Raw genomic sequence first — 14,578 nt, 5'->3', positions numbered from 1 at the left:
CTACAAATATCTAATGTAACTAGAATCTAACCACAGGTGAGTCTAATTATTCATTACACAGGTGTCCAGCAGACAGTTGACTATAAAAGGGTGTTAAAACCCCTTCCCATTTCATGCTGTCAGCAATGGCACCACATGGAAGAGAAATGTCACAAGACCTGAGAAAGAAAATAATTTCTTTACACCAGAAAGGTGAAGGCTACAAGAAGATCAGCAAAGCTTTACTTAATCAGTCAGAATACTGTAGCAAAAGTGGTACAAAAATTTTAAAAAGATGGAACTGCAACCATCTCACAAACGTCCAGGTCGTCCACGGAAGTTAACACCTTGACAGGAGCATCTTCTGATGAGAAAAGTTGAAGAAAATCAGCATGCAAGTTCACTGCAGTTATCTAAAGAAGTAGAAAGCCAAACTGGGGTGACTATTTCCCATGACACAATATGGCGTACACTGCAGAGGAATGGCATGCATGGGTGCCATCCACAGAAGAAGCCTCTCCTAAAGCCCAGGCACAAAAAAGCCCGCCTAGAGTTTGCCAGGGCCCATGCTGACAAAGATGAAGACTACTGGGACTCTATACACTGGAGTGATGAGACCAAGATAGACGTTTTTGGAACTGATGGCTTCAAAACTGTATGGCGTCACAAAGGTCAGGAATACAAAGGAAAATGCATGGTGCCTACAGTGAAACGTGGTGGTGGCAGTGTCTTTATGTGGGGCTGCATGAGTGCTGCTGGTGTCTGGGAGCTGCATTTCATTGATGGCATCATGAATTCACAGATGTACTGCTCTATACTGAAAGAGAAGATGCTACCATCACTCCATACCCTTGGTCGTCGTGCACTTTTCCAACATGACAATGATCCCAAACACACATCTGAGGCCACTGTTGGATTTCTGAAGAAGAACAGGGTGAAAGTGATTCAGTGGCTTCTGATCTGAACCCAATCGAACACCGATGGGGAATTCTGAAGAGACGAGTTGAGCATCACTCTCCATCCAGCATCCAGTCTCTAAAAGAGGTCATTCTTGAAGAATGGAAAAAGATAGATGTTGCAAAACGACGCCAACTTGTTCATTCTATGCCTGGAAGACTTGGTGCTGTCGTTAAAAATCATGGAGGCCATTCAAAGTATTAGATGTAGTAGTTTTTGTTGTGGGGTGTACTCATTTTTGCATCACCCTAATTTGAGTAAAACTGAAAAATGTGTAATCTAATTTATATTATTAACCTTACTTTCATGTTATAAGGTAAACAGATGTTATATTAAACTTAGTCTTGTCAACATTTTGGAAATTGTTTTTGTGTTCATTGAGATATTGTTTAAAATGTTACTTTTCAAAGGAGGGGGTGTACTCATTTACGCTGAGCACTGTATATATATACACACATACACACACACACACATATATATATATATATATATATATATATATATATATATATATATATATATATATATATATATATATATATATATATATATATATATATATATATATATATATAAAATATGTGTATGTATATATAAAAGAGTATACAGTATAGGCATATCCCAACCAAGATTTGGCAGGATTGGAGATGCTGTTCTAAGAACATTGTGTCCTACACATACATGCATGTTTATACAATACGCCCTTGTACATTCAGTGATTAGCCTCCAGCAGTAAATGGTGAGCGAGGTTAATCAAACTTCTTTGTCCCCATCAGGAGGTCATACCTTGTGGGACACAAACACACACACACACACACACACACACACACACACACATAAACTGAATGACAGGAACGTCAGTGGTGTGGAATGTATCCCCAGATGCACCGTGGCTCCGTATCTGAATAGTTCAAACATTCAGAGCAATTTCAAAGTCCAACATCAAAATATTTACACAGCCCATGTTCGAATAATTTTGTGTGAAATTGAACTGGTTTTTCTTTGTGATTATTGTGTTCTCAGCACTCCTGGAGGGGCATGTTTTCTAGCTACTGCTTTCTTTTTCTGTTTTCTTTTCCCACATTTTCTCAGTGTTGTAAAGGGCATATCGAAAGGCATAAAACCTTAACATGTCGCAACCTACTTTCTCTCTCTTTAGAAAGTAGAATTAAGGGCTGCACAATTTGAAGAAAAAACTCTGGTTTCTTATTAAAGATTGTGATTTAAAAATGAGTTTTAAAATAAATAAAGCTCCAGGTTTGTTGTGCTTGTTTGTAGGGCTGCACAATTTGTCCAAATATTTTGTCAATATGACTATAATTAATAATAATAATAACTATTATTATTATTGCTAAATAAGTAAGTAATAAGTAAGTATTATTATTAATGCTAAATAACTAAATTGATGGCTCATTCAATCAAACTGACTGATAATGATTATTTGTAGTGCAACCTTATGATTTGTTTAGTCTTTTTGAGTGAAAGTTCCCCAAACCAGAAGTGCTTCCCATAATTCAAAATGCAGTAGGCTCGTCAAGAAAAAGGTGAATACAGCCACTATACAGATCTACACAGGCAGAAGGTCTGAGCTGTCGCTGACTGGCACTTCAGCTGCCTGAGTTGCTGTAATCTGTCTGATTTCACAGAGCTCAGCTGAAGGTAGCTGCTCTGTGCTGTCCTGCTCTACAGTGACCAATGTTTTTCCTGTGTTTGTATAGAACCAGCGTCTGAAGGAGATCGGCATGCAGACCCCCTCCACCTCCCCCAGCACACAGTCTATGGGCAGTGCCAACAACCACAGTGCGGGCATGGACCTGTTCACTAACACCACAAGCCCACCCTCAACAAACAGGTCATTGACATGACTACAATAGATATTTTACCATATGATATTCATTACCATACAAAACCCAATACCTCTACAACATGTACTACCCCAGATGACACACAGCATAAACACATTAAAAATACATGTACACATTGTCCAAAAAGTCTGAGATTTTGAATAAACTAAAAGATGTGTGGTTGAACTTATTCAATGCATTCGGCTCTTGTTGGGTTGTTTACTGGTTTTAAACCCCTATTGGCATCATGAATCTCGTGATTGTTGTAGGAGTTGCTTTGCTGATGATGCAAGTTGGTTGTCGTAAGAGGTGGACAGGTGGTCACGACCCCATCTTTTCACCCAGTCTGACTTTTAATGCTTTTTGGAGGTGTTTGCTCTTTTTTTGGCTGTGGACTCTTCTCAGTGGTACAATCCAAATGTGCCATGATTGGTGAGAATAAAAAAGCCTTGTACCATCTTTGAGAACCGGGACGGCTTCTAAAGACCAAACCATGGCTGTGCAGTTTATTCACTAGTATCTCTTAACTGGACACTTTTTTTTTTTTGGGACCCCACCCCTACTTCAGATTCCCTTCCAAACTCTTCCAAGCATTTTGCAGAACCATATAAAGATTAAGAAACATTTTTAGATGGTGCTATACAGTATGTGTGAGAGAAGAGGGAGTACTAGATGTCGACTTCTACAGAAAAGGGACACACACATCAACAACCAAACCTGCTGTTTCGATTTTCTCCCTCTCTTGAGTAAATTGATGAAGCCATTCAGCCTTGTGGTGCAATGTCTTGAAACCAATAAAAATCATAGTCTAGTTGCTTTTGACTAAGTTCTACCAGACATTGTACAATGATCTAGTTTCTAATTTCTCAAACTGGGGGAGCACTGTATACATATACAATCATTCAAAGGTTTGGGGCCAGTAAGTGTTTTTTTTTTTTTGTTTGTTTTTGTTTGAAAAAAGTTTCTTATACTCACTAAGGCTGCATTTATTTTATCAGAAATACTGTAAAACTGTAATTATAAAAAATAACTGTTCTCTATATTTTAATGTTTTATAACATTTTATTATCGTGATGGCACAAGGGCACATTACTACAGTCTTCAGTGTCACATGATCCTTCAGAAATCATGCTAATTTGGTGTTCAGTTATTATCAATAATTACTGGTGCTCAATTATTAATAATGATTCTTATTATTTGTGGATATCAGGATACTTTTTTTCAGGATTCTTTGATTAATAGAAACTTCAAACGAACAACATTTATGTGAAAAAGAAATCTACAATGTAAAAGTCTTTAATGTCACATTTGTTTAATGTTTGCTTTCTGAATGAAAGAATTCAGAAAGACAAACCTTACTGTCCCCAAACTTTTGAAAGGCAGTGTGTCTTAATTTTGCATTCTTGTGATTTTTCTTATTAAAGTTTGTTAAACTTACTTCAAAACCTTCAAATATTTTCACACAAAATACTATTTTTTTTCTGTAAAATAGCATAAAATACTGCAATATATTTACAAAATATACACAATCTCTGTGGTAGTATTTGAATATATTACTTTTGTACTAAAGTGTCTTTTTTTTTTTTTTTTTTGCACAGCATGCCAAACCTCACCAGTGACTTGTTTGACCTCCAGCCTGCCTTCATTCCTGCTGTGCAGAGCACTCCTATCTCCACCAGCAGCAGTGCCTGGGGAGGTGCGGCCCACTCCACCTACACACATACACTCCATCACTAATGCCGCCTCTGTTGCTTTACCACTTTAGATCGCTGACCTTCAATTTAGTCCCAGAAAAAAATCATTAGAACAGATCAATCCTTTGTTAACATGCTGTAAATGTTCATTTAATTATTTGTTTGTTTACATGCTAGTTCATTCCTATGTACATTGTCTGTTTCACATCATCACAAGCTTTATTTGTAAGCCCTGCCCCAAATGCTGCCATTAGCCCTTGGGCTTTTTTTAAATGTTTTTGAAAGAAGTCTCTTATACTCACCAAGGCTGAATTTATATGATCAGTATATTATATGATACAGTAAAACAATATTATTGTGAAATATTACAATTTAAAGTAACTGTTTTCTATTTGAATATTTTACAATTTAATTTATTCCTGTGATGGCAATGCTGAATTTCAGTAACCTTTATTGCAGAAATCATTCTAATATGCTGATTTCTGAGTTATTATGAGTTATTACCAATAATTTATTGGTGCTCAGTTATTAATAATGGTTCTTATTATTATCAATGTTAACTCTGACACTGTTGCTTAATATTTTTTTGGAAACCGTGTTTTTTTTTTTTTTCCTCCTTTTTTTTTTTTTTTTTCTTTTAGGATTCTTTTGAGTAGAAAGTTCAATGAACAGCATTTAAAAAAAAAAAAAAAAAAATTACATTTTAAAATATATTAATGTCAATAATTTCATAATAATAACATTTTTTATACCGTATTATTTTTCATCAAATAAATGCAGACTTGGCAAGTAAGAGACTTCTTTTGAAAACATAACTCTTAATTATTCGTCTTTTGACAGGTAGTGTAATAGCGTATAGACTGTTGGGTAGTAGTTTGCAGTGGTGTTTGCTTTGCAAAAATGCATAATAAGAGTGCATCACGACCGCAAAGGGAACACTCTTCTAGTTTATAAGATGACACATGAGACACCCAACAATTTTCTGGACTTTACAAACACACTTGAGAGAAGTCCACATCAAGTACATAATTTAAGGCCCCGATAAAGTTCTTTTTCGTTATTTGCTTAGGGGTAAAAAAAAGTTTGAAATACGTGACCAGCGACTGTTAGCGAATATTCCGAACAAAAGAAATGAACTGGAGAAGATTTCCACCTAAAAGAAGGTGGAGCCTCACTGCACACCTAGCTATTGCGTAATTGCCACAGACCAATGGTAGTTCGTAGCCGGAGCAAACTTTTCCTGAAAGTTCATTTTGGCAAGCTGTTTTGAACTCTCAAAACATTCACAAAATGAACTTCGATTTCGGTTGAAGTATATCAGGGCCGTCTAGATGAGCAGCTGGCTAGGTTTTGCAACCCGACCCAATGTTTTATGTTTTTTTTATTTTCCGTACCAATCCATCCTATTGTGTCAGTTTAGAACAACATTTTCTAGATATTCTGAAGCGTGACAAGTTTGGGTACCATTCCACTGAGGAATTATTGCTGTGCTTGGTGTCAGAGGTTCATTTTCAGCAGTTCAGCACATCTGCTGGGGTAGTGTGAATTGAGGACACAAGGTACAGAATGTAGACATATTGCCAGACTCTTAACTATGCCAGGATTTGTAGGTCACAGCATGCACTTGGATCGTGAGTTTTACAGCTAGTGGGCAGGTGCGCAGAGGGCTAGCCAGACGCACAGCTAGATTCAGGCCTCTAGAGACCCACATATACTACTAACAGTGCAAAGACACACCAATGTAGACAGATGGAGAGATGAGGTGTTTATAAAAAAGAAAAGAAAGAAAGACTGCTGAGTAATGAGGAAAAAAACACAGGCACAGATTTAAGCTGTATATTGTTATTTACATTAGAAATTGTGCAATAATAATAGTAATCCACTAAAAATTCAGCTGGCTGAAGTACTTCAGCTGAAAATGGTGTTTAATGAAATTTACAGGCAAAAATGGCATTTAACAACATTCTCTGATGGATGGAAACTGTTATCAGAAACTTTAATGTAGAGGAAAAAGTATACATGTAAAATGGGCTGCATGGTTTGGTCTCAAAAAATTATATTTTGGGGTTATGACACACATTGCGATTTGAATTGTGATATGATGAACATGTAACATTTCATTGTGCTGTTGTTTAGATATCTAAGTAATGATCAATTAGCGTCGCACACCTGTAGGTCATAGATAGGTGCGTAGGAAAAAAGACTGGTAAAGTCAAAATATGCAAAAACAAGAAAATCCCGCACACTATCAACTTGCAAAACAATAAAGAACTAATAAAGAATAAAGGCTAATAAAGAACCTTTTTTATTGTTTTGCAAGTTGATAGTGTGCAGGATTTTCTTGTTTTTTTTTTTTTCATTTTTTAGATATCTAAGTAAAAATACAGAATCACATTTAAAATAGCATGTGCGAAAACTACAAGCTAACAAGATTAATAGGCCATTTTAGATTAACAAGCCAGCGATTTAATAGGCCAGTTAATTTCTCCGAATTTATTTTGATGAATTGTGCAGCTCTAGAAACAATTTAAATGGATCATTTGTGATATATTGCCAGAAAAGTGGTCATGTACACTACCGTTTGAAAGGTCGGGAACAGTAATAAGCAGGGTTTGTACGGTCATGAAAAACCTTGAAAAATCATGGAATTTTAAAATAGCGATTTCCATAAATAAACCAGAAAGTTTTGGAAAAGCCATGAAAATATGTTTCACAAATATCTGTATAATAGAATATATGTTAAATTTTAGAAGTATTGTATCGTCGCATCGAAAATAAAATAAGTGGTATTGCCCATCCCTAAGCACACAGCATCTGCACCGTGGCCAAATACACATACTGTCATGTCAAAATGCCCATCTTGGTGAGTATCCTCATAAACTAAGTCGGTTAAATGGTTGAGAAAGAAAACGTATATCAGTAGATTGGATCTGTGCATTCTGTCTTAAAATGACAGCAGCATAATAAACCTGCTGCTGTCTGTCATTAATGTCATTAATGTTAATCAAAGAACAAGACAAAGAGAAAATCACTCACTGCTCTTGACTGAATAACATTTGTAACTTTAATTTTAAGTATTAATCAGTTTTTAATTTACAGTGAATTTACTGTTTTTAATTTACCGTTAGACCTACCTGAAAATACTCTAATTTGTGGCTTTGTTATGTTGTATTTATTTGTGCTACTGCTTTTTAATTTATTTATTCTTATTTTAATGACTGTTAGTAAGTTCAGTGCAATGTTTAAAATCAAGCTTCCTTGTGCAATGTGTAAGCTATTGCACAACAAAATGACCCCATTCTAAAAACACAAATACATGAGAGTTGCTTAAGGGGAAGTTCCCTCCTATTTTCCAAATCAAAATTCTGGCCATGAGTTCTAATTGATAATGTTGGGTAAACAAATTACAATATTTATCATTCGGGCATTTGGTCACATGATACTGTATGTTCTGTGCCTGGAGTAATGTCTGGCACAGTCACAACTTTTTATTAAAACAAATAGCAAGCAAATAGCATTAATACTCATTCATTTTAGTTAAATATGCTATGATAAATTTGAACATGGATTTTTTTTCTTATTATTTTACATGTATACATAGACTTTCATGGAACATTAGGTCATGAATGTTTGCCTCAAAAGTCATGGAAATGTATAGGTGAAAATTTGTATAAACCCTTAATATGTCTCTTATTTTTTTGTTGTGCTGCTTAATTTTTTGTGGAAACCGTGATGCACTTTATTTTTTTTCCAGATTTTTTTTGATGAGTAAAGTTCAAAACAGCATTTATTTGAAATATCTTTTGCATCACTATAGATATGTGCCACTATTAATATTAATGCACCGTTACTGAATAAAAGTTTGAATTTCTTTCCAAAAAAAAAAAAAAACACTTCACTGACACAACTTTTCAACGATAGTATATACAACTGAGACATGCTCATGCTGCCTATACTATATTTTGATGATAATTTGAACTTAAATTTAAACAATTTTAATTTCGGTGCAGTTGTGATTGATTAATTGACTTATTCTCCCCTCCAGGTTGAAAAAAAGCCATGAAAATCAATAGAATATCTTGTAAATTTTGATAGTGAATTGCTCTTTGTGAGCAACTTTATCAATCTTCATCCAATAATCTCAAACGCCTGAAAAAGTCATGGGAGTTTAGTGTTCAAAAGATAAGGGAACAGTATTTTGCAGCGCAACAATCATATTGTGTTGTGACATCTTTCCTTTTTACATGTTTTGTGTGTGTGTGTGTGTGTGTGTGTTACTCTCAGGTCTAGAGAGCAGCACTCTTCATCCCATGGCTTCCATTCCCACCATGAATGTAGATTTTGATGCTGTATTTGGGACTAAATCTTCCAATAGCGATGTGAAGCCATCAGCTGGTAAAATGCCTGGTAAATCACGAGTGTGATTTATTAATAACTGCGCTTATTAATCTTTAAAGGTTTGATCCTTGCTGTGGCGCTTAATATCTGCAAAACTTAGTAACCTTCACCTGAAATAAAACTCTTCTGCTGGTTTTGCTGTAATAGTGAGTTTGTGGAGCTTTGCTGCTGGAACGCTGAAACAAATTGTGCAGCTGGCTGCAGCACCTGCCCGCCTGCCTCGGTTCTGGAGAGATTGGGAATGTTCTTTGGGGAATCACTCCTGCTTTTTCCCCCCACTTACTCGCTCACTTCGCTGCTCTGTGGCTGTTATCATCCCTTCATCCATCCACTATGTGTGTGTGTGTGTGTGTGTTAGTGGAGGCTGGGTGCTGACTGGCATTTTTCTCCATCTGTTAATCGCTTGTCGTTACACTCCTTATCTGAACACAGAACAGACACACACACACTCACCAGTATACTCTCTCTCTCTCTTCGCCCCTTTTCCTTCCTCTTTTTTTATGTCCTTGGCCTCCTTTTTCTTACCTTTTGCCTTTTTTTTTTTTTTTGTCTCCACCCACCCTTTTTCCCTCTTTTTTTGCTCTCTTTCCTGGGTTGTGATGGCTGATCTGATGTGGTGAGTTTACTACTTTTTTTTTTTTTTTTTGTCTTGGCCTCCTTGTTCCTGCTGGCGAAGCAGGAAGTAAAACTGTGTAAATATGGCATGTGTCAGCAGACTCTCTCTTGCTTTCTTTCTCTCATTTACTAAAAGAATTAGCAAAATTCCCTGTGCTATTTACCATTTGAAAACCATCAGAGGCCTCTTCAATTAATGAAAACTTCACCAATCATCTGTTTAAAAGTCAACATGAAATGATGAATTCACAACAGTGTTATTTTAGTATTGTTATAGATGCTAATATAGCAGAATATTTATGTATAGCTTTTATTTTTATATTTTCAGTTTATTTTAATTTAAGTTTGTTCATTTTTATTATTTTTTCAATTCATATTCTGTATTTCTATTCAGCTTTTAGTATTTTAGTTTAAACTTTTTAAATTTAATTCCGTTTTTTAATTCTAATAAGATTTAATAAGTTAAACTTTTATCATCTAATATTCATATTTTATTTTATTTCAGCTTTATTTTAGTTACAGAAATGATAATAGTTTTAGTTAACAATAATTAAAAAATTCAGTGCAAGACTTTTGGAATAAATTGCATTGTGAAAAGTGGGCAATCCATACAAGAATGGAGACAGAGCTGATAGTTTGCAGTCAACTGTAGAAAGGATCAAAAAATTGGATGCCTAAGGTCAAGTTCAGGCTTCATTATCTACAACAGAAGTCCAAAACATAGCCTAAATAGCTATTGGTTGACATTTAATCAGTATCCCATGTGGCCTATGTGATGTCAGCCAAAAAAAGGGAAAATAATTTCTGAGATTTTAATGAAAGATTACAAAAAAAATTTTCTCTTTGAAATTACTTGCACTGATTAATCATGCACAATAAGACCAGAAACCTGTATTAGGAAATTAAATATGTTGCTTTCATGTTGAATTTAATGCCTCAATAAGAAGAAAAACGAGACAAAAAGAGGATTACATAGATTTCCAGTTTCTTTAAGGACCCCTGCCATGTTATTTCCTCTTCGATCTCAGTGTGGTTCCTCCCATCCTGACCTCATGCTCTACTCTACATCTCTGTGAGTTTTTTGTCATGCCACGTGTGGCCTCACAGAGGCTCATCCCCGCTGCTCGCATTATTATAAACATCAGCAGGAATTCAGCTCATTTTCTCTCGTCTTACTCCTGTCTCTGCTCTATAACACTTCTGTTCTAACCAGCCCAATGCGACAAGTTTCCAGCGACTAGCAATTTGTGTGTCCACACTGATAGCATCACATTCATTAAGAGCGTATTTGATGTTTCGTGTACAGTTATATTGAGCTGTGATGCACTGATCCTGTTGTTTTCTTTCCCAAGACCAATATCTGAACTGGTATTTGCCAATTCAGAATACTGATCTGATACTGCTGTTCATCTGTACAAATTTGATGTTATCCTTTTCGGAGCTTAATCGTCTCAACTACGACTAACGCACAGTAACGAATTTGGTTTAGTCAAGTTTAACTGATACCCAATTAATTCAACACCGCAGAAATGGAAACCAAACATATGACAAAATGTCCTTAATAGCTTTTATTGCTGGTCGCTTGACATGTCGCTTTTGGTTAGGTGCCTGTCTGCAGCAAAAATAAGTGGTTTGTCACTCTCATAATACTTCGGTGGATTCATCAATGGAATAATCTGTCTTTTTTTTTTTTTTTTCAGGTTATGATGCATTAGGAGACTTGTTGAAGCCCACGGTGACAGTTCACAGTCAGGCACCGGTCATGCCACATCATACAGACAGTAAACTGCTGGCCAATGACCTGGACTCGTCTCTAGCCAACCTCGTAGGCAGTGAGTCCCTTTCCCTCGCAGCATTATTGGTCTGTTTGTGAAGCTTTCTTTATTTACTTGGTCAGAAGTCCCTGACCTTCAAATTGCATTTGTGCTACTCTACTGAACAGAGAGTCAGCAGCCATATGGTGCTAGACGCTATGTGTGTGCGTGTTGAACAGAGATGAATTAAACCTAGCTTAGGGGAAATGAATAGGTCTCTGATGCCTCCACTGCTGTAAGTCTTCCAATATTACGCTGATGTGAGGCTGTTCTAACAGTCTGTTTCTTTCTCGTGCTCTCTTTTTAGACCTGCAGTTTGGGGGAGCACCAGGCAAAAAGTGAGGATTTACATTTAATTATTTCTGAATCATTTCTGGTTGTGTGCTTCAATCTTTAATAAGAGGCAGTGTCTAGCTTCTCAGACTCTCTGTGTGTGTGTGTGCGTGCAGGTCTGATATGCAGTGGACTCAGCCTGGAGAGAAGAAGTTGACTGGTGGCACTAACTGGCAGTCAAAGACAATGAGCAGCACCACTGCCTGGAGCCCCGCCCCCCTGCCACCTGCTGCCATGCCACCTGCCGCCATGCCCGTGCCACACATGGTGAGAACACACACTAACGCAAACACACACTCACTCACACACACTTAATATACAGCCATCTAAATATAGTTGCACTATTGTTCAAAAGTTTGGAGTCAGTAAGATTTTTTTTATGTTTTTGAAAGAAGTCTATGTATTTATTTGATAAAATAAAGTAAAAACGGTAATATTGTGAAATATTATTATGATTTAAAATAACAATTTTCTATTTTGAATTATTGTACAATGTAATTTACTCAGTGTCACATGATCCTTCAGAAATCATTCTAATATGCTGGTTTGGTGCTCAAGAAACTTTTCTTATTAAAGGGTTTGTTCACCCAAAAATGAAAACTATGTCATTTATTACTCACCCTCATGTCGTTCACCCGTAAGACCTTCGTTCATCTTTGGAACACAAATTAAGATATTTCTGATGAAATCCAGTGGTTCAGTGAGGTCTCTATTGCCAGCAAGATAATTAACACTTTCAGTGCCCAGAAAGCTACTAAAACATATTTAAAACAGTTCATGTGACTACAGTGGTTCAACCTTAATATTATAAAGCAACGAGGATACTTTTTGTGCTGCAAAAAAAATAAAAAAAATAATGACTTTTCAACAATATCTAGTGATGGCCAATTTCAAAACACTGTTTCATCAAGCTTTACGAATTTTTTTGTTTTGAATCAATGGTTCGGAGCGCCAAAGTCACGTGATTTCAGTAAACGAGGCTTCGTTATGTCATAAGTGTTTCGAAATGTCAATAGTTCATGTGACTTTGGCAGTTTGATACGCGATCCGAACCACTGATTCGAAACAAAAGATTCGTAAAGCTTCAAAGCAGTGTTTTGAAATCGCCCATCACTAGATATCGTTGAAAAGTCATTATTTTGTTTTTTTTGCTGCACAAAAAGTATTCTCGTCACTTTGTAATATTAAGGTTGAACAACTGAAGTCACATGAACTGTTTTAAATATGTTTTTAGTAGCTTTCTGGGCATCTGAAAGTGTTAATTATCTTGCTGGCAATAGAGACCTCACCGAGCCATCAGATTTTATCAAAAAATTCTTTGTGTTCTGAAGATGAACAAAGGTCTTACGGGTGTGGATGACATGAAAGTGAGTAATTAATGACAGAAATTTCATTTTTGGGTGAACTAACCCTTTAATTATGTTGAAAACAGTTGTGCTGCTTCGTATTTTTGTGGAAACCATGATGCATTTTTTTTTTTTTTTTTCAGAATTCTTTGATGAGTGTAAAGCATTTATTTAAAATAGAAATCTTTTGTAACAAGTCTTTATTGTCACATGTGATCAAATGAATGCATACTTTCTAAATGAAAGTGTTGACTTTGTACTGACCACAGACTTTTGAATGGTAGTGAATCTATTTCTGCAGTCAGAATTTTTTAGACAAAGGACACTAAACTGTATAATTTATGAGGCAACTGATTTCTTACATCTCTGCTGGTTAAATTGTCTCTCTTCTGTCTATTTCTTCCCACATAACAATAATTTCCACTCAATATTCCATGTCCATTTATTATTAGTATGTAGCCATGTAAGCAGGCTCATAGCAAAATAAACCACTTCAGGACAAGGGGCCTTCCTGATATCCTGATCACCCTGAGACCGGATGACTGTACATTTAACCATTACTTAATATATACAGGCCTTCTTGCTTATGTAAACACACACAAATCATTTCAACTACTCTTAAACTTATAAATACAAAGGAATCCATCTGTTGGAAAGCTCGATTCACAGCAAATATCCAGATTTCATTTAGATTTTAGTAGTATTGAGATGGCAGTTTCTATTCCTTTTTGCTATTGTACTGTGTATCTTCAGGAAATATAAGTGTGAGTGTGTTTTCTTCCTGTTCTCAAGCTGTGTGTATTGATCCAGTCGGGCAGGTGAGGTGTTAGTGTCTTCAGAGACAGGAAGCAGATGATATGATTTAGCTGTTTACATGTGTTTTTGACCTCTCTTCTCTCTCACTCAGGGTGTTCAGTGTAGATTGACTTTTGAACTGCCTGAGTCGAGAGAGAGCAGGAGTCTGTGAATGACTAATCTTCAATGTCTCTCTTTCTGTCTCTCTCCACCTTTTATGTGGTCGGCATCTTTCTTGCCTGTTTCTCCCCGCGTCTAACGTCTTCATCTCTCCTCGCTCTGTATGTTTCTGTCTTTTTCTCTATCTTCTTCCTTGTGCTTAACCCAGCAGACTGGAATGTTCTATACTAGTTATGTAAGTACCACCTATAACTGAAAGTTCTATTATCTTGAGTATCATTTAAGAGGGATCGATTCTTTCTTATTCCCTCACATTTTTCCTCTTTTACACACTCTCCTTCTCCACGCCTTATTTTTTATTTCAATCTAAACCTGTTCAGTCTAATGAATTCAGTTTTCAGTAAAGTGATGTGAATCGTGGGTGAAAATGGTCAGTTACTTAGAAAAGCTTGCATATCTGAATGAAAATAAAACACTCTGGTTGTTCATGTGCTTTGAAGAGCAACATACAAACTGTTGTCAGATTATAATGTAATGCCTAAAATCACTTGTAGTTTTTAGTGATTTTATATATATTTAGATAAAATCTTTTGCTTTTTTTTGTATAGATTAAAGCAAAAGCGTGACATAAAACAAACCTTATCACAGCATTGGACAGATTTTGGATTTTTGGTGCATCCTTA

General features: G+C 36.0%; 1 protein-coding gene across 5 annotated transcripts in view; it reads left to right on the top strand.

Annotated features, from left to right (window-relative positions):
- Window positions 1–14,578, top strand: part of si:ch211-200p22.4 (phosphatidylinositol-binding clathrin assembly protein) — a 69,306-nt gene that overhangs the window by 48,471 nt on the left and 6,257 nt on the right. For 2 of the 5 annotated variants that reach the window (XM_048183858.1, XM_048183860.1), the window contains 6 exons: window positions 2,655–2,788; window positions 4,379–4,476; window positions 8,759–8,869; window positions 11,188–11,319; window positions 11,609–11,639; window positions 11,751–11,901. In XM_048183858.1, the coding sequence (XP_048039815.1) occupies window positions 2,655–2,788; window positions 4,379–4,476; window positions 8,759–8,869; window positions 11,188–11,319; window positions 11,609–11,639; window positions 11,751–11,901 (657 nt within the window). Of the gene's footprint in view, window positions 1–2,654; window positions 2,789–4,378; window positions 4,477–8,758; window positions 8,882–11,187; window positions 11,320–11,608; window positions 11,640–11,750; window positions 11,902–14,578 lie in introns of all 5 variants that reach the window. The other 3 variants (XM_048183857.1, XM_048183859.1, XM_048183861.1) reach the window with 2 other exon arrangements.

Source organism: Megalobrama amblycephala, linkage group LG3 (assembly GCF_018812025.1).
Source record: "Megalobrama amblycephala isolate DHTTF-2021 linkage group LG3, ASM1881202v1, whole genome shotgun sequence".
Lineage (NCBI taxonomy): Eukaryota > Metazoa > Chordata > Actinopteri > Cypriniformes > Xenocyprididae > Megalobrama > Megalobrama amblycephala.
This window is presented reverse-complemented; position numbering and strand designations above follow the sequence as displayed.